Raw genomic sequence first — 20764 nt, 5'->3', positions numbered from 1 at the left:
TTTTCAAAAACCACCGGAATTACCAGGGGTTTTGTGAGAACCGCCGATATTAGCAGGGGTTACTGAAAAACCGCCGGAACTAGCTGGGGTTCTCCTAAAACCGCCCCTAATTTGCATGGTTTAGTTAACCGGGTTTTAAAACCGCCGGAAATGTATCCAGTTAATTTTTTATTTATTTTTTTATTGTAATAAAATTAGATTATAAAAAAAATGGGTTTATTGAGAAAACAAACAATAAATTAATATGAACTAAAATTGAATAATATTGTATAAAATAAACAACATTGTTCAACCTAATATCGTTTGTACAACTAATAGATATTCATTACATATGTTCTATATAGATGTTCAATACATATATTCAATACAAATGTTCAATACTAAAAATATGACTCCTAAAGATATTCAATAACAATATCTAATTTTCTTCTTCTTCTTCATTACATCCATTGTTTGGCCCCTTGATCAAATACCTACAATATAAAAATGAAATCACAAAAAATTAAAAAAAAAATTCTTGAAAACTTTAAAACTGAGGGGTAACAAATTTTCTTATTTTTTCAGTTGAATTGTACAATTCTAGAGTTGTCAAATTAAAAGAGAGAGTATGTATCAAATAGTATATGGTAAATTAAAGCACAAATAAATCTCAATCAGTAAAACTTAGCAAAAATTGTACAGAATAATGAGCTGAATAAAGAATCATACAGTTATTTTGACATTGGTAATGCAATTATATTTTGCTATATCACATAATGATAAATAACCTTTTTATCATCACGTCAATGATATTTTCATAGCTATATATATATATATATATATATATATATATATATATATATATTCAACAAATGAAACACTGATATTACTGTAAATTTAATTATATCAATTGTGTTAAATTATATGTACAGTACACACATGCATTTCTAAGATCAAGAATATGGTTGATATTTGCAGGAACAACTTGAACAAGAAATAGATAGTGATATTCTTACCAGCAGCCGTAGTCTCACCAAGAATATCCTTGAATTGGTGTGAATCAAGTTTAGGACCTGAACAAAGCATTGAATAGAATAACCTGCAAAGGGAGGGAAGTTTACCAGATATCAAGCTAGAATCCTTTATCTGACAAAAACGTTCTTGCTATCACAATGTCTCTACCTATTAATTATATTAGAAAAATAATTACAAATTTGACACTTCATATTGTTTTCTTAAAAAATATTTTTCATATATTTTATTACTGTTTTTTGTGTTGCCAATTAATATCCTAAATTAGTAGTTAAAGAGTTAAAAATATATAATGAAAATATGACGAGTTGATGATATTAAATAATTAAAGGAAAAATATATTGATAAAATATAAATAATACGAGAATGAATCAGATAATAAAGTTGTTTTTATTAAAGATAGAAAAGATAAACGTCTAATTACAGTAATTAACCGATAGTAGCTTACGAACTTGAATCACTACAGCTATAAAATCACAAGGTTTCTTTCATCAATTCCCAAATGGAACAAACTTCATTATGATCAGAAGCCACAAGGTCCCAAGCAACTTCCATCCACTACTTTTTGCCATGCAAATTTTGTCCTTTTTCATTTTATTTATTTTCGGAACACAGCCCAAGATGTTGAAGATAATGCTCTAAATACTTGCAATAAGAATTGCATAAATAATAACCTACTAAACATCTCTACAGTCAAAGCATGGACCTTCCAAAGCAAAACAGTATTTTTAGGGGTCTTCACTACAGAGCTTGTTTCTTGCTAAGATTAGCAGGTTTTGCAGTTTTCTCCAAAATTTTATGAATTCAAATTGACGAGTGAACACCAAATACACAAAGCTTCACAATGCGGAATATGCATAAAATAAAACCAAATTTAAACCAACCTTTTCCTCTTCAAAGTCACTTTCAAAAGAATCCTGCAAAAGTTCAATAAATTTCACCAAAATATCAGAAAAGATGAATTTAATTAAAAACTATAAAACCAAAACCAATGGAGAAGATTTAAATAAAATACCTCTTAATCTGAATCACTAGTACTTGAGGTCTTAACAGGCTGCTTAGACACATGCACTGACTTGGCATTGGAAACCTTTTTGGCAGCCTTCTTCTGGAAACACAGAGACATTGGGTTTGTTTAAGTTCAATATCTGATTTACTTGATAAAAACAATCACAAACAACTAATCATTTGACTTCCAGAACATGAACCAAAAAGCACTATTAAAAGATAAATAAAATTAGTAAATTTACATTGTCTTCATCAGAGCTGCTATCATCAGAATCAGAACTATCAACTTTCTTCTTTGACACAGCAGGCTTTGACACAGTAGTTGCAGAGGGCTTGACATCCTGTATATTAACAATTATAAGAACAGAACATAACGCCCAATAACAAATTTATAAGAGTAAAATAAGCTCAGTTATCAATTGCATCCAATTACCCACAACTTACATCGTCTTCATCAGAGTCTTCACTTGAATCATCGTCTGATGAAGCAGGCAGCTTTGTAGTTGCAGATATTTTCTTTTTCTAATATTATCAAGCAAGTAAACCACGAGACAAAAAATAGAAAATTATTGCACAATGTTCCCACATATATTGGCGAAATAAAGATTGTCCAAACAGAAACACACTGAACAATCTACTTGATATAATTTCTTATTTTAATTCCAGATAAAATATACAACAATTTGGTGATGTCCCACTGAGTATAAAACTTACATCGTCCTCATCAGAGCTGCTATCAGAATCAGAATCAGAACTTCCACTTGGCTGAGTTTTCTTGTTAGAAGAAGTTATATTCTTTGCTGCAGTAGGGACCGCCTTAGTTTTTGGAACCTTAAAACAATATGGAAAAAAGAGGAACCGTAAATATTTCAACAAACAAAAATCCCAAATACTGAGTTGGTTTTCTCCAGTTGAGACATGATGAAACGTGTTACTCACATCATTTCAACAACTTATTTTTCTAAAGAACGAGTAGCAACGTCAAAATCCTGAAACTCCTCATATCACCTTCTTGATTTTCGGGGTTTGTCACAAAAAGAAGAAAACAAAGCTAAACAAAAACCAACTATAAACTAACACTGAAACCAAATACCAAATTCATAAAACATGCATCATGTAAATAGAGAAGAAAAAAGCTTTTTGCTCGTGGCGCAATGTTGCTCGTGGTAGCGGATTGCAATTTTTGGTTTTTTGCAGGTGCTGATTTGTGATTTGTGGTTGATCTATTTGTAGACTGTGGTGGTGATTTAGGGTTTTGCGTTTTGATTCAATGAGGGAACAAAAATGACGTTGTTGTTGATTCTGATGACTCACGGTGATCGATACGGGCGCGAGGTGGTGGCTGGAAGGTGAAGAAGATGGAGATCTAATGAAGGTGGCGCAGTGAATGACGGCGTGAAGGAGATGGTGGCCGACAAAGATGAAGAGTCGAAGTGGAAATGAAGAGTTGAAGTGGAGATGAAGAGATGAACTCAAAACGCCAGTGAAGGAAAATAAAAACGCGCTAAGGAAGGCAGATTAGGTTAACCAAAATAATATTTTACTCTGAAAGTGATTTTTTTTTTAAATATTTATAACTTAACTGCGGTTTCACGAAACCGCCAAAACTTAGCGGAGATTTCCCAAACCGCTGGAAATAAACCTCTGGTAAAATTGAATGTTTTTGTAGTAAGTGAATCAATCCACCTGATCTATCAATCTCTGGTTGGTTGATTCTAACAAAAAAAAATTAGTTCACCAAAAAATAATTGATTAAAGTGACTCATTAGTTCAATTTGTTATAAGTCAATTCATATAACGTGGGTTTGCTTTGACACTCTTAAATTGAGTGTATGAAATTGAAATTCAATTCTTTTTTATTGACAATTTATTATGAAAACTTTTGTAATAACAAGAAGAGTAATCCAATTATGACAATTATTTTGAATAATTGTTTCATAAGATTACATATATATATATATATATATATATATATATATATATATATATATTCTGTAGCCTAGAATTTTAGTAGGCTATTGTAAACAAATTAAGTATGATATTAATGACTATTTATTTTCTCCAACCGGTGTCTATAACCAATTATAACCGGTGCTATTTCCACTTCTTGCACTAGTGGAAGTTCTTCCATTACCTACAAACCCAACAGTGGCACAGATCAAAACTCATAAGGAGAGAAAATCAAGAAAATCAAAGGCACGAGCTTCATTATTTGTTGTTGTCTCTCCTGAAATCTTTCTTAGAATCATGATGATAAAATCATCTTTTGAAGTTTGGAATTTCTTAAAAAAGGAGTGTGAAGGCGATGAAAGGATTAAAGGAATGAAAATTCTAAATCTTATTAGGGAGTTTGAATTCCAGAAGATGGATGAATCTGAGACAGTGAAGGAGTACTTTGACAAATTACTCAAAATCACAAACAAAGTAAGATTACTTGGTTCTGAATTTTCTGATTCCAGATTAGTACAAAAAATTCTTGTAACTATTCCTAAAAGGTTTGAAGCTACCATTACTTCCCTGGAAAACTCCAAAAATTTGTCCAATATTAGTTTTGCAGAATTGTTGAATGCGTTGCAGACACAAGAACAAAGAAGGCTTATGAGGTCTGAAGGATCTATTGAAGGGGCACTGGCTGCGAAGGCTAGCTCGAGTTATGGGCGAAAAGAAAAAAAATTTGAAAGTTACAGGGACAACCCTTTTTTCTCTCCTGGTAAACATTGTGGAAGAAAAAATCATCCATATTCAAAGTGTTGGAGAAAACCAGACCAACAATGTGAAAAATGCTTGAAAATGAGACATCATCAAAGAATTTGCAGAAGCAACAATCAACAAAAGATAGTCACACAAGAGAATGTCCAACAAAAGAATGTTGCCCAAGTTGTTGATGAAGAAGAAGAGCAACTTTTCGTGGCCACTTGCCTTGCCATTCCCAATTCAAGTGAGAAGTGGCTAATTGATAGTGGTTGCACTAATCATATGACATTTGATCGTGATCTCTTTAAGAAATTGGATACTTCTGTGATTTCCAAAGTAAAAATTGGAAATGGAGAATATATTGAAGTCAAAGGAAAAGGCACAATAGCAATTGAAAGTGTTTCAGGTACAAAACTTATCAAAGATGTGTTATTTGTACCTAACATCAGTCAAAATTTGTTGAGTGTTGGAGAGTTGATTCAAAAAGGTTTCAAAGTCATTTTTGAAAGTGATAAGTGTTTGATCAAAGATACAAATAACAATGAAGTATTCAATGTACAAATGAAAGGAAAACGTTTTGCGATTGATCCAATGAAGGAGGAGCAAACAACATTCTCTGCAACAAATGTCCACACTGAAGTTTGGCACAAGCAGCTTGGACACTTCAATCATCCAGCAGTTGTGAATATGCAAAGAACGAAATTGGTTCAAGATCTCCCTTGTCTTGAATATGAAATTCCAGACGGTAGAACTTGTCAACAAGGAAAGCAATCAAGACTTCCATTCAAACAGTCAACTTGGAGAGCTATAGAAAAGTTGCAATTGATACACACAGATGTGGCAGGACCTCACAACACTCCATCTCTAAATGGCAGCAGGTATTTTTTGATTTTTATAGATGACTACTCCAAAATGTGTTGGATATATTTTCTCAAATACAAGTCAGAAGTTGCTAGTATATTTTGGAAACTCAAGCAATGGATTGAAACACAAAGTAGTTATAAAATCCAAGCGTTGAGATCTGACAACGGCAAGGAGTACACTTCAAATCAATTTAATTCTTTTTGTGAGAAAGCGGGAATCGAACACCAACTCACAACACCATATACTCCACAACAAAATGGAGTCAGTGAAAGAAAGAACTGCACCATCATGGAAATGGCTCGATGTTTAATGTTTGAGAAACATTTGCCAAAAGAGTATTGGGCTGAAGCTACATACATTGTAGTTTTCCTTCTTAATAGGCTTCCCACAAAAGCTGTCATAAAGAAAACTCCATATGAAGCCTGATATGGTTTTAAACCCTCTCTGAAAAATCTCAAAGTATTTGGTTGCTTATGTTTTGTTTATATTCCACAGATAAAATGAGATAAGTTAGACAAAAAAGCAGAAGCAGGGATTTTTGTCGAGTATAGCTCAAACTCTAAAGCTTATAGAATTTTCCAACTAAACACTACGAAAATTTTAATAAGTAGAGATGTTCATTTCATGGAAAATGATGAGTGGGATAAAGAACAAGTAGCTGAATTTCATGATCAAGTTTCAAAATCTCAACTTGATACAAATGATCGGATTGATGACATTCCAATTAGAGGTATGAGATCAATTTTTGATATTTCCAAAGATGTAATGCGGCTGTACTTGAACCAACAGATTTTTGGGAAGCAGAAAAAGATTCCAAATGGATTGCAGCAATGAAAGAAGAACTCTTAATGATTGAAAAAAATGAAACGTGGAAGTTGGTGAGAAGACCCACAAATAGAAAAGTGATTGGTGTGAGGTGGGTATTTAGAACAAAGTTGAATTCTGATGGCTCAATCAACAAGCATAAAGCGAGACTTGTTGTAAAAGGGTATGCTCAAATTTTTGGTGTTGATTTTTCTGACACTTTTGCTCCTGTTGCCATATTATACACAATCAGACTTATGCTTGCAATAGCGGTACAAAAGGGTTGGAAAGTTTACCAACTTGATGTTAAGTCAGCATTCTTAAATGGTTTATTGGAAGAGGAGATTTATGTTGAACAACCCGAAGGTTTCATTGTGAAAGGGCAAGAAGATGATGTGTATTTGCTTTAAAAGGCTTTATATGGCCTAAAACAGGCCCCTAAAGCATGGTACATCATAATTGATGAGTACTTGATGAAATTGGGATTCAAGAGAAGTCTTAATGAAGCTACCCTCTACATTAAAGGTGATGAAATACATTTCATTTTTATCTCATTATATGTGGATGATTTGCTGGTTACAGGAAGCAATGAAGAACTTGTGAGAAAATTCAAAGAAGATATGAAGCAAATTTTTGAGATGACAGATTTGGGGGAAATGGCTTATTTTCTAGGAATGGAAATAAATCAGAAAAATGGAGAAGTATTCATCTGTCAAAAGAAGTATACTAAAGAAATTCTAAAAAAGTTTAAAATGAATGAAGGCAAGAGCGTAGATACTCCAATGTGCCAGAAGGAAAAGGTGAGCAAAAAGGATGAAGCCAAACCAGTTGATGAAACTTTTTATAGAAGTCTAGTTGATTGCTTAATGTACTTTACAACTACTAGACCTGATATCTTACATTCTGTAAGTCTATTATCTAGATTTACAAATTGTGCAACTGAGACACATCTTATTGTTGCAAAAAAGGTTCTGAGGTATGTGAAAGGAACATTAAATTTTGGAATCAATTTTTTTGCAAGTCAGGATGATACACTACAAGGATATTCTGATAGTGACTGAGAAGGCTCACAGATGGCTTGAAAAGCACTTCAGGCTACTGTTTCTTGTTTGGATAATGTGTGTTCTCATGGTGCTGTAAAAAACAAATCACTGTAGCACAATCTACTGTAGAAACAGAATTTATTGCAGCCAACGCTACTGTAAATCAAGCCTTGTGGTTAAGAAAGATTCTAGTGGATTTAAATATGAAGCAAGAAAAATGCACTAAAATATTTGTTGACAATCAAGCTGTTATTTCTATTTCAAGCAATCCTGTTTTTCATGGAAAAACCAAACATTTCAATATCAAATTATTCTTTCTCAGAGAAGTGCAAAAAGAAGGTACAGTTAGTTTGACATATTGCAAATCTGAGTTTCAACTTGCTTATATATTTACCAAGCCTTTACCAAAAAGCAAGTTTGAATTTCTTAGAGAAAAGCTTGGAGTTTGCAGCAACCAAAGTAAGGAGGAGTGTTAAAGTTATACTTCAGTTGCAGCAGCAGTTACAATAATTTACTCTTTCATTTAATTTCTATTTTATTTTTTAAAAGATATTTGACTGTTTCAAACATCTTAGTCAGTTTCAAATTTTTTAGGAAGTTGTTAAACATGGAATCGTGTCCCATGTATTTCGTCTTTTATGCTTTGTGCAGTTTGAATTTTTTGTTGTATTTAAAGTGTTCATCAATTCAATAAAAGATGTAGCTTTTACTCAAAAAATCTCCAACAGTTTATTATTTTGCAAACAGAACCAGAAACAAAAGAAGATAAAAATAGACTTCCAATGGTTTAAAAAGTAGAACATGATAGAAAGGAGGGGGTTTTCCTAGGGTTTAGAATATAAAAGGAGAAGAAAGAGAGAAGGGAAAGGAGTACAAAAAGATTCGTGTGAAGGGTTGGAAAGAAGCAAGTATTGGAAGTTGTCAAGGCAAGAGGATCGGGCTAGAGTAGCAACCAAATGAGGGGAAACTACCTGAGTGAGTGAAGGTAAAGGGAGTTAAATTTTTGTGTATGATTATGTTGGTAGTATGAAATCACATTTTCTTCTCCTTTTTTAGATGTGTCGTGAATGCATGTGGTTGTTGGGAATCTAAGTGTAAGTCAAAGTCTCACATTGAATAGAAATGAGAAAGTATAACACTATATAAAAATGAAAGATCCATTAACCTATTGCTTTAAGGTTTTTGGTAGAGAATGATGTCAATCCTTTATGTGATTTAACTCATATTTTATTGGTGTTTATATCTTCCTGTGAACCTTCACTAATAAAAAAACAAGATTTAACTCGTGCATTTGACATCGGTTAAGTTGTAACCGAAGCAAAAAATGGCGCGGTGACATTTTTGTAGTTATCACAAATGAATATGCCTTGGTTCAAAAAGAACCGATGCCTAAAACTGGTGCGGTGACATTTTTGTACTTATCGCGCAAGGTATATGCCTCGGTTCAAAAAGAACCAATGCCTAAAACTGGTGCGGTGACATTTTGGTAATTATCGTTCAAGGTATATGCCTCGGTTCAAAAAGAACCGATGCCTAAAACTGGTGCGGTGACATTTATGTAATTATCGCGCAAAGGTATATGCCTCGGTTCAAAAGGAACTGATGCCTAAAATTGGCGCGGTGACATTTTTGTAATTATTTTTTATTTTTTTGAGAACGTTTAGGCATCAGTTCTTTATAGAACCGAGGCCGTAGACCCTTATTGCCTCGGTTAAAAAAATAACTGAGGTAATAACATGTGTTTAGGGTTAAATTTTGCAAACAGAGATAGAAGTTATGCCGCTCCTCTCTTTTCTCCCATTTTCTTTCGTTTGCAAGGGGGAGGCTTCCTTCCTCTTCGTTGTTCTAATGGAGGCGCGATGAAGGGATCTTCAATGGCGTGATTGAGGTGTGACGAAGACGCGGCGGGGACGCAAGGGCGGTCATTCTCGTTCTTCTTTTCTTTGTTCTGATTCGCAGCGAAGGAGGAAACTTCCTTCCGTCTCCTTTTTCTTATTTTGTTTGGGTTGTTTTATGTTTAATTGATGCTCTCACCAGTACATTTAAAGGAAATGGCACCGGTTAAATTCGCTAATAGGCACCGGTTTTTGAACCGAGGCATATTCAGACGAGGTAAAAAGTGATCAACTTTATGCCTCGGTTCTGGAACGAGACAAAAAACGGTACGATTCGGCCTCGGTTATCAGAACCGAGATTGTTCTTCTCCTTATACTGCCTCGGTTGAAGGCTAAACCGAGGCAGTAGGGTCTTTTTTTTTATTTTTTATTTTGGTTATGCATTATCAGTAGGGTTTTTGAAGAAGGAGAGAACTCAGATTAAGCAAATCCCTCACCCCTTTTTGTAGATCTGAACACATTAGCTTGCTTTGAAAATGATGGCAAATTAACAGAAGAATTTAATTTTGGTGCCTCAAGCAAATTAACACAGAAAAGTTAACACAGGCAACATCACATCTGACCCTAATTTTACCCCAATCTCAGATTCAAAGAAGCAAGTAATACCCCAATCTCAGATTCAAAGAAGCAAGTAAAACAAAATCTCAGATTCGAAAAACCCTAATCTGACCCTAATTTTACCCCAATCTGACCCTAATCTCAGATTCACACCACCACCATCAACATCAGAAAAACCCTAATCTGACCACCACCTCCACCACTATCACCGCCGCCACCATTGACGCACCACCACCGCTTGCTCTTCCCTCCAGAGGCGACGCACTCGCAGGAGATTTTGGAGACCGAGAGAGCGACGGAGCGAGCCAGCGAGAGAGTGACGAAGCGAGACCGAGGGGAGAGAGGCGCGAGAGCGAGGGAGGCGCGAGAGCGAGAGGGAGGCGAGGTGAGGGGAGGGAGGCGCGAGAGCGAGAGGGAGGCGAGGTGAGGGGAGGGAGGCGCGAGAGCGAGGGAGGCGAGGTGAGGGGAGGGAGGCGCGAGAGCGAGAGGGAGGTGAGGTGAGGGGAGGGAGGCGCGAGAGCGAGAGGGAGGCGAGGTGAGGGGAGGGAGGCGCGAGAGCGAGAGGGAGGCGAGGTGAGAGGAGGGAGGCGCGGGAGCGAGGAAGGCGAGAGTGAGGGTAGGTTTTCGCGAATATTTGGGGAAATAAGAGGGTTATATGCCTCGGTCCTTTTGGCCCGAGGCAGTAGAGGCTGATACGCCTCGGTCCCTCCTACCAACCGATGCAGTATACCCCTTTTTGGCACCGGTTTTTTTTAACCGTGTCAGAAACCACTAATTAGGCACCGGTTGCTTTCACAACCGAAGTAGTAACCTTTTTTGGCACCGGTCAAGTCTGAACCGAGGCCTATAAGGTCTCGTTAATTACAAAACTGCCACCGTGTCTGAATAGACAGCGGTTTGGTGTAAACCGAGGTCTATTGTGCGAGTTTAAAAGCCCATTTTGTACTAGTGTCTGTAGGAGTGGTGGAGTTTGATTCTCTGCAGGTGGTGGTGGGAGCATGTCGGTCTCGTTCTTTCTTCTTCGTAGTGGAATCTTTGATGATGGTGGTATGAGATGGAGTGGTAGGCATTGATGGATTGTAGCCAAGGGCTAACAACTCATATGGCGAATGGTGAAAACGAAAAAAAAAACCTCTACTGCCTCGGTTGGATTTGAATCGAGGAAAAATCACACACCTTTTTGCTTCGGTTCGGAACCGAGGCAAAAAGCCTACCCCTTTTTGTCTCGTCTGTATATGTCTCGGTTACGAAACCGCTGCATATAAGCGAAAATAACCGCTATCATTTCCCTTTAATGCTTGTCTTTAATATACCCAATAGTGATATGGTCAGTCTAAATACATGTACATGGGACCCATTGATAGTCACGTAAACAACATGTGTGGCATGGGTTCTTGGTTTGATGCATTGGGTTTCTTATTTTTAAATGGGGTTCCTTGTGTTTTGGGTTGTGTAACTATGTTTCTATGTAATGGGCATGAGGGTTCTTTAGTTCATGCAAGAGGGTGTAGATTCTTGGCCTTTTTTTTTCATTTTCAAAAATGCCTTCCATGATGCATGGGGTTTCAAGAGGGAATATCGTGAGATATAACCTGACGTTGTGTTTGGGGTTGTGTGATATGTGAGATCTTGAAGGCACCCTGATTGATTGTGCCTTCGCCAGGTGATGTTAATATTGGGTTTGGGGTGGGTTATACACTATTAAGATGTTCTTATACAAGACAAGGGTGAATCACATTAATAAAGGAATGCGGGTGGAGGTTGTACCAAGGTATTTAGGTGAATCACACGAATAAGTAAACTTAGACTCAATATTAGAATCAAGTTATCAAAATAACTTTTAAATAGATTTATTTTTCCTTAAATTAAGTTGCTTTATAATAAATTAAAATCTTACATATTTTAATTAATTTATGCAAAACTAACTTAAAAATAAGAAATTTCAATTGAAATCATTCAAATACCATTATATCTAGAAATTTCTAAAATTTCTTATATACAATTTAAGACAATTCTATGTTCAACAATGAATAGAACTCCGTTGATGATGAATAGTGCCCATATTATTTAATACCTCCAATGTCATATTTTTGAATAATTTCCATCACTTATAGTTTATTGTTAATAAACTTTAAAACAACTTTATGTAAATACTAAATTATATACAACAAATTATTCTGTCATGAGTTCTTTTAGGAATAAATAAATATATAAGAAAAAAATTCTTTCATAAACTAAAATTAACTAATGTTAGTTGAAAAATTGTAATAATTTCTTATTTTTCTACTAGTATTAGATATGATTCAAGATAATTATTTTTAAAAAATAAACAAGGAAAAATTATGATTGAATAATAATATAACCTATGGTTATATGTTTTTCTATATATGGCAAAGTGATAAATTAAATCACTATATATTATAAAGACAAGAATCATTAAAAATATTAAACACGTACCTTTCTCAGATATATCTCCCACAATACAGAGTTGAGCTCGGTTCCCAATGGAATAACCTCTTCGAAATCAAAAGTTAGCATCCCATCGCAATACGTTATTGACAGTTCCTCCAAGGATGGAAAACCTAAACTCCCTCTGTAGAACCTTTTGAGCTTTGATAAACTTCTAAGATTCAAACAACTGAGTTGCGGAAATATTATCTCATCCTCAGATTCCTCCCCATCTTCCTTACACACTATCTCTTCCATTGAATTACACTGTCTTATGTCCATTCGTTTGAGTTTACCCAAACACTTCGCTGTTGAGGATGTCAACAAATATGATAAGCTATGGCAACCATATACTTTCAAATATGTCAGATTGGAGAAAGACACTGTGCAGGCTACCAAGTTTTTTAAACTCCAACAACTAATGACTTCAAAGGTTTCGATGTTTCTGACAAAGGAATTCGTCCAAGAGTTCTCTAGCCCAATGGAAACCAGCTCTTCAAGGGACTCCAACTGTAATACTTTCAGCTGCTGTAACACATTATCAGGACTTTCACGACAGAACATCTTCTTGAAGGAGCCATCACACACCACAAGTTTCTCTATATTAGGAACCTGTTCTACAATTTTATATCGAAATACATCCGAACCCAAGCAGAGAGTAAGTGCTTTTATGTTGTGTAGGATGTTTCTCTTAAATTCTCCTTGCAAAATCATATCTACTCCACTTTCCCCCAATTTCAAACACTTGATTAGCTGAGAAAAAGCACATGAAAAAGGATGTTATTTTTTGATAACTAGAGATCCATCTCTTTTGTATACAATGACATAAATATGACAGATTCCTAATAAGTTATAGTTGGTGGCAAATTAGCCACGTGATGGCATTGTACGTGAAATTTTCATATTTTAATTTTCGCAATATTTCGTACAACTCATGAAACAATGACAAACAATTATAGAAACCGATGATTCTATCTTTAATTTACAGTCGAAGAGGAAGTGACAAAACAGTAAGTACATACCTTTCCAGAACCGACTTGATTCTCGGTATGTGATTCTAGATCTGTAAAAATGTCACAATACAGTGAGCTGTAGTAAAAATATTTCAAGTTGGGTAAATCCCTTAGTTGCAATGATCTCACAAAGGGACATGAAATTTTAAGCTCTAGCTTTGTTCTTGGATTTATATTATCCTCTGCAAAAATAGTCAACAATCCTTTACATTCTTTCACTACTAGATTTTCAAGTTTCAAAAGATATTTGTCTTTTGATGCTGGAAACACACTTGTAAGGCCTTCACATTTCTTAACACAAACTTCTTGTAAATGGTTCATGCTTACAATTACTTGAGGATCTTCATTCCAAACATTCTTCAGATTTGGCAGTTTCGATATAGTTAATTTCTTCAGAGAAAAAGGGAGTGTTTGCCCTATAGATGTCACATCTCTGCTTTGTGATGTACATTTGACATCAAAAATGGATTTGACAGAATCACAGTTTCGAACTTCTAACGTTTCCAAACTAGTTAAGAAAGGAAGCAAACTGAATGGTAGAACTACATATGATAAAAAATCGCAACCATCCATAGTTAGAGATTCCAAGAAACTGAAGTTGGAGTTTGGGATGGGTCGTGAGCCAAGACATAACTCTTGTATATCTCTCTCACCCAAATTTGATGTACTCACCTGCAAAAGAAATTAGATTTAGATTTTCATAACATCCAAATTTGTTTGAACTGATAACTTTTAAGATGAATTATGAATGTACATTTAAATCTTAAAAGTATGTATATCTGTTGCATTTTTGGATAGATAAGTTTCAAGCTTCACTGTGAACACTAGAAATTGAAGAGTTTTAGTTTAGAAATAGACTATTAATGTGTTAGTTTCAGGGTCCGTTTGACAAGTAGTTATTTTTCCTCTTTGTTGAGGTCCTTAATGTATATTGAGTCTATCTTTCACAATTGTCTTTCGCTACAGGTTTCTTGGAGGCAACATGCAAATTGTAGGGAAACTATGTTGTCGTTAGTACCACTATCATCATTGTTCATTTTGAGCCTTAGGCTAGCGACAAGCCACTAAGCTTGTAGCTTTTTGTCCCCTGGGCTTACAATAACAAACTGAAAGCATTGAAGGAAATATTTTAGTTTGGTAAGTTGTAAATACAACTTAGGTGATGTGTGCTTATACGATCAATTTTGTAACTCAGATGCATTACGTGAATGATTTGTTATGATTTTAAGGTAGGTGATAAACTCTAACGAGTTTATGATCTTAATTAAACACATGAAATGAGTGAACTGAAAGCATTGAAGAAAATAGTTTAGTTTGGTAAGTTATGAATACAACTTAAGTTATGTGCATTTTATACGATAGCTTTGTATGCAACGTGCATTATGTGAATGACTTGTTATGATTTCAAGGTAATTCATAAACTCTAATGAGTTTATGAACTTAAATTCATGAAATGAATGAACCCATTCTTTTTATATGAAACAAAATCTTTTATTACAAACCAGATAGGCGGTCCAACAGATTGGAAACTCTTAATTGTGTTTATTTGTTTCTTAGCTCAACCTAAAAGGAGAGGTGTTGGTTTTTACAAAAAACAATGGATCAGAGTTAGATAAATTTGATACGCACAAATGAATATGAAAGTGGAGGAGTGAAGCAATTACTTGAATTTTCAAAGATGAATGATCCAAAAATTAACGAAAGATTTAATTACTTGTGTGTTAATTGTTTTAATGAGATAAAACTACTAACTTAAGTTTTTCGAGAGTATATTCTAGGTGATGAATTCCTAAAGATCCACACAAAGTAGACATGGCATGGTGAATTAATAAGCATGTCAATAACTCACCCTTAACTAGAAGCAGAAGAAGTTTATTTTGGAATGGGTGATCGATAAGAGGACATGATAGATGATGTCGAATATGATTCTTTCCAATTTGCTCATGTGTATGAAAACTTGTGTAGTGATGCAAAAAAGATTTTGTATCCAGAATGCACTAAGTACACTCGATTGTTAGTGGTATTAAAATTGTTCAATATGAAGGCAAGAAATGGGTAGACTAATAAAAGCTTTATATAATTGCTTGAGTTGTTGAGTGACATACTTCGTGAAAGTAACACATTACTAATATGCAATTATGATGCAAAGAAGATATTGTGTCACGTGGGTATGGAGCATAAAAAGAATTCATGCATGCTCAAATGATTGTGTTTTATACAAGAGCATGTTTGCCAAGTTACATCAATCTCCACAATGTGAAGTATCACAATACAAATAGAAAGAGGGTAAATTTGAATGTGATTAGTAAAGGTGTTGAGACAAGATCGTCTAGAGAAACTAGATTATCCAACAACTCGTGTTTTGAAGTTTAACAAACAAAAACTCAACGAAATATTAATCATAAGATATAATGTTTAATGATGACATGTACTAAAGGATAATGTTGGATGACACATGTGTCTATTAGATATAACCATATATCCAGTGTATCAAACAAGATAAACATGAAGAATGCAATGCTTGAAGTAAATTTTTCTAAATGAAAGCAACATCTGATACATAAGAAGCATAATCTATGTAAATGTTGAGTTGAGTGTTCATGCTTAAAATTCAACATACAAATGTGGAAAGCTACTAACAGTGTGACACAACATTATCTAGGATATCAAAATAACACGCTAAACGTCTTTAGGAGATATACAATTATCTGATATCTCAAACATGTTCAAGGCATATGACATAAAGAGTGTCAAACACTATAAAACTCCAAACAAAATGTCTAATCAGCATACTACTTGAACAAAATGATAAGGCATATTAACATCAAGTTGTGATAAGCATCGCTAAATGATATATTTGAGCCTAGACGACGTTATGAAAGAAAAGGCTTAAAAGATCATATACCAAATTTTTTTCCTCCGTACAATGCATTTATCAAAACATGCTAACATGTGACAAAATGCTTTGAACACACAATGTGCTTAACAATCATAAACGTTTAAAACATTTAATGTTGTACAAAAATGTGTTTCTTTGCTTGCATGTTTTGTTCTAGTTATCTGTGCAGGTAATGTCAATAAAAAAGCTTTGTTCATAAGTGTTCGACAAAGGACAAAAATGTGTTGAGTGATAAGAAGACATTCTTAAAATGTTTCCTCACGCTTTACACTAAAAGAGCAAATTAACTACATTTGAATGAAAGCACTAATAAAGTATTGTCACGTTGTAACATAGACCTAAGTCTGACCAACTTCCTAAAAAGGCTATGAAGTCTATCCAAAAGTCAACTCTATGTCGAACAGTCATTTCTCAAGAAGGCTATATAAAAAAGATCCACTAAAGAGAAGAAGTTGTTCAAATTGAGGAAAATGAACCTAGAATAAAGAAAAGGAGAGAGAGAGAGAGATAGAGAGAAAGAAAGATAATATATGCTCAAGAAAGATCATTAAACATTATCTCTACTCTACCTCAAGCATATATCGCCTTATGCTCTTCAACCTAAGAGGAAGAATCTTAAATGGTTACATATTGTATTGTATTGTATTATATTGATCCTCTCCTTGAGAGTTATGCAAACCTGATTTGTAATTGAACATTAATTATGTTTTTATTGAAACAATTGTATTAAGCTATATGTACTAGTCAGAATTGACTAGGGAACCAAGAGTGGTTGTAATACTTGAAAACTAGGAATGGATAAACTCATATTAGTCAAGATTGACAAGGGATATTAGGAGTGGTTAGAATACTTGGATACCAAGAGTGGTTAAACTCGGACTAGTCAAAATTAACTAGGGAAACCAAGAGTGGTTTAGAATACTCAGACTAGTCAGGATTGACTAGGGGACCAGGAGTGGTGATAATATACTTTCAACTAGAAATTGGTTAAACTCAGTTGTAATCTTGGATAAGATTAATGGAACCTCTCAACAATTCTTGAGGGAGATTGTTGGACGTTGCTTAAGTTGAGTGAACCACTATAAAACTTTTATATTATTATTCTCTTTACTTGAAATGTTTACTTAAAACACCTTATTAACACAATCATTTAATTAACGCTTATATCAGACCATCTAACCCCCTGCTATCGCTGACAAGCATTGTTTTATGAAATATTTTTTGAAAAAATTATTCAACCCTGCTCTCTCGCAATCCCCTCCCCCAATTTCGAGCGCTTTTCTTGTATTTTAAAGGGTCCTCCTACAAAAATCTTGTGATGTCTTCCTCTTGTTCAACAGTTGAAACAATGATTTAGTCGTCCAAATTATGCAAAACTCATGACATGGCATGCACATATAAAATATGGGAATTTGAGGCATCTGATAGATGGTATGCAATGGAAGAATATTAATTCCATGTATTGGAGGCAGATAGACGTATAAAATATGGGAATTAGAGGCATCTGGTAGATGGTTCGCAATGAAAGAATATTGATTCCATGTTCCCAAATTTCTTTAATGATTCAAGGAATATTAGGTTTGGACTTGCTTTAGATGCAACGAATCCATATGGAAACTTGATCATTAAACATAAGTCATGTCCTTTGATGTTAGTGATTTACAATTTACCTTTGTGGTTGTGCATTAAACGCAAATATGTGATGTTATCCTTGATTATCTCAGGTCCAAGACAACTAGAAAATGACACTGATATTTATTTAGTCCTATTAGTTGAAGATTTGGAGATGTTATATGGGTGGAAGGAGTTGATATGTTTGATGGGTACACCGGTGATTCGTTCAAGTTGCATGTCATGTTATTTGTACAATGAACGATTTTTCAGCTTATTGTAATTTAAGTGGCTATAGCACTGAGGGTCATAAAGCAAGCCTTATATATGAAGAAGGAACATGTTACCATCAACTACAACATGAAAGGAAAACAATATACCTTGGACATTAGAGGTTTCTTAGTACAAACCATCTATATAAGAAATCAAAGAAAACATTTAACGAGTTTCAAGAAAATGAATTAGCTCCAATGGTTTTAAGTGGATCACAAGTATATGAGTGTGTATATGACATTGGGGTTATTCTTGAAAAAACGCAAAAAAAAGGCACTTCAACCAACATATGGAAGAAGATATTAATTTTATTTAATTTCCCATATTGGAGGCTGTTTGATGTTAAATATTGTTTATATGTTATGCATATAGAGGGAAATTTTTTTGACAGTATTATCAGAATACTCCTCAATATTCAAGGGAAGACAAAAGATGGTCTCAATGCTCGCTTGGACCTAGTTGAAATGGGTATAAGAGAACAATTATTCCCAATATTACATGGTAAATGGACATATTTGCCTCCAATATATTACACATTGTGTAAACAAGAGAAGAGAAGAGAAGTTTTTGTAAGTTTTTACAAGGTGTGAAAGTTCCACCGTTACTTTTCTAATTTTAAACGAGTTGTATCTATGAAAGATTATAAATTACTTCGTTTAAAATCTCATGGTTGTCATGTATTAATGTATCAACTTCTACCAATAACTATTTGGGGCATATTACCTAAGAACGTTAAAGACACATTAACAAAATTGTGCTTCTTTTTGAATGTAATATTTAACAAAGTTATCTACATTAAGAATTTGGATCAACTAGCAAACGAGGTTGTGGTATCATATAATTGTTTTGTTCTAAACAGTCACTAGTGTAAAATAAGGCTTCAACGTCTTATGTTCAACGTCAAAAATGAAAAAGCCAATATTAAAAATGGTTGATGGCATTTTTGTTTATAGAACTTCAAGTAGGACGTCAAAATTTAGACTTTTCCGCCATCAATTGGTTATTAGCTAGACGTCAGAATTCTGAATTTCTGACATCATATTGGGTAAATTTCATGAAAATCTTTGGTGGAAAGGTGAAAATGTACTCATGTATGACGTCAAATGTTTTAGTTTCAAACGTCAAAAGGCTATAAGAAGTCGGAATATCACTTTTAAGACGTTATATGTTAGTGAATTCATTAAAATTTTGAGCAAGAGGTTGAAAATTCATTCATTTTATCTTTGTCCGAGACCCTCTTCTATGCTCAAACCTTTCTTGGACGAAACTTTCAACGACCAACACATGTAATCTTTCTTTCATTTTATACAAATGCACATTGATTTTCTTTCGTTTTGACCGATTGGTTTCGTGCCCAGGTAATCTTTGAAGCATAAATGTGTTCTCCTTTCTCCCTTACTAGCGACAACACTTTATTCTGACGAACACACCTTCAAGAAGGTTTGTTTTTGTTTTCGTTTTCATTTTGAAGAAGGTTGAACTTGTTTGTTGTATTGTTGATATTGATATTATTGAACTTGTTTGTTGTATTATTAATATTGATATTGTCAAACTTGCTTGTTATGGGTAAAATTGAGAGTGTATTCAAAATAACTCCAAAGGACTTGAAAATTTGTTAAAAGCACCAAAATATCATGAGAAACCTCCCACAAAAAATTGTAGATCAAAATTCAATGTCTAAGTATATGAAATATTTTTACAAAGTATAGAAAAAATAAAACAAATTGAAAAACAATAAAAAATGACATTTTTTCTAGAAAACCTTGAAGAATAGCTAGCCACATTCCACGTGAATGGAAATATTTTCCTACTCCAAATACATATATAATATTGTCAAATTAAATAACTAGACTAAATGTTATGATCGTTTAAAAATCTGTCGTAGTTAACTTTTCAAATAATTTTTAAAGTTCACACTAGACCCAAAATAAGGGTTCGTGGGGTTTTCTCTTAAATAAGGGTTATAAGGGTTATAAGGAGTAATCAAACAAATATTCCAACCAAAAAAATAACTATAACTATCAAAAACGAAAAATACCAAGTTAATATTATTATATATTCACTATAGTATATTCACTTAGTTTTTGTTTATAGTCCATATTTAATACTTGAGTTCTAAATATATAAAATGTCAAAATTAAGTTACATTTTATTTTTTCTCTTTATGGTGCTGGTAAAGTTATAGAAATGTATCACTATTTATTAAAAAAACAAAAGAAAATTGATTGATGTTAGAAAATAAAAAAAAAGACATTGATTAACGTCGGAGATTATTAATTTTTTACTTTAATTAAGGTAAAAAATTGGATAATTTTTTACGTCAGTTAACGTAAAAACAAAACAATTACCAACGTCAATCAATATATTTTTTTTTTCAACATTAATTTACGTCTTTCCATATAATATTAGTGTTTTTATCAAGGTTTAAATTTGAAAAACATCCACGTCAAAGTCGTTTTTAGTAGTGAGTAATTTTTTTTTCTAAAGTAATCAAGCTATTAATATAACTTTTTTGTTTTAAACAGTAAATTTTTTTCTCGGATAATCAAGCTATTAACAAAAAGAAATTTATATTTTATAAAAGAAATGAATATGAGTAAGAATAGATAGTGTCCATAAGCATTAATATATATATATATATAT

The 20764-nt window shown here is 33.7% G+C and overlaps 1 protein-coding gene across 4 annotated transcripts in view; it reads right to left on the bottom strand.

Moving 5' to 3' along the window:
* Positions 1-255: 255 nt before the first annotated feature.
* Positions 256-20764, bottom strand: part of LOC148190871 (uncharacterized) — a 40848-nt gene continuing 20339 nt past the window's right edge. Inside the window, exons 7-15 of one of the 4 annotated variants that reach the window (XR_015782859.1) lie at positions 13348-14010; positions 12335-13078; positions 2734-2850; positions 2464-2541; positions 2262-2360; positions 2027-2119; positions 1896-1928; positions 996-1078; positions 256-473 (exon numbers count right to left, since the gene is read on the bottom strand). Coding sequence is in view for 2 of the 4 variants with exons in the window: in XM_088101621.1 (XP_087957747.1) it covers positions 2030-2119; positions 2262-2360; positions 2464-2541; positions 2734-2850; positions 12335-13078; positions 13348-14010 (1791 nt within the window). In the remaining 2 variants the exon portion in view is untranslated. Of the gene's footprint in view, positions 474-992; positions 1079-1895; positions 1929-2026; positions 2120-2261; positions 2361-2463; positions 2542-2733; positions 2851-12334; positions 13079-13347; positions 14011-20764 lie in introns of those variants that run through there. The other 3 variants (XR_015782860.1, XM_088101621.1, XM_088101622.1) reach the window with 3 other exon arrangements.

This window comes from Vigna umbellata, chromosome 11 (assembly GCF_029865625.1).
Source record: "Vigna umbellata cultivar VRB3 chromosome 11, Vumbellata_1.0, whole genome shotgun sequence".
NCBI lineage: Eukaryota > Viridiplantae > Streptophyta > Magnoliopsida > Fabales > Fabaceae > Vigna > Vigna umbellata.
The sequence above is the reverse complement of the archived record's forward strand: the minus strand, read 5'-3'. Positions and strand labels throughout refer to the sequence as shown.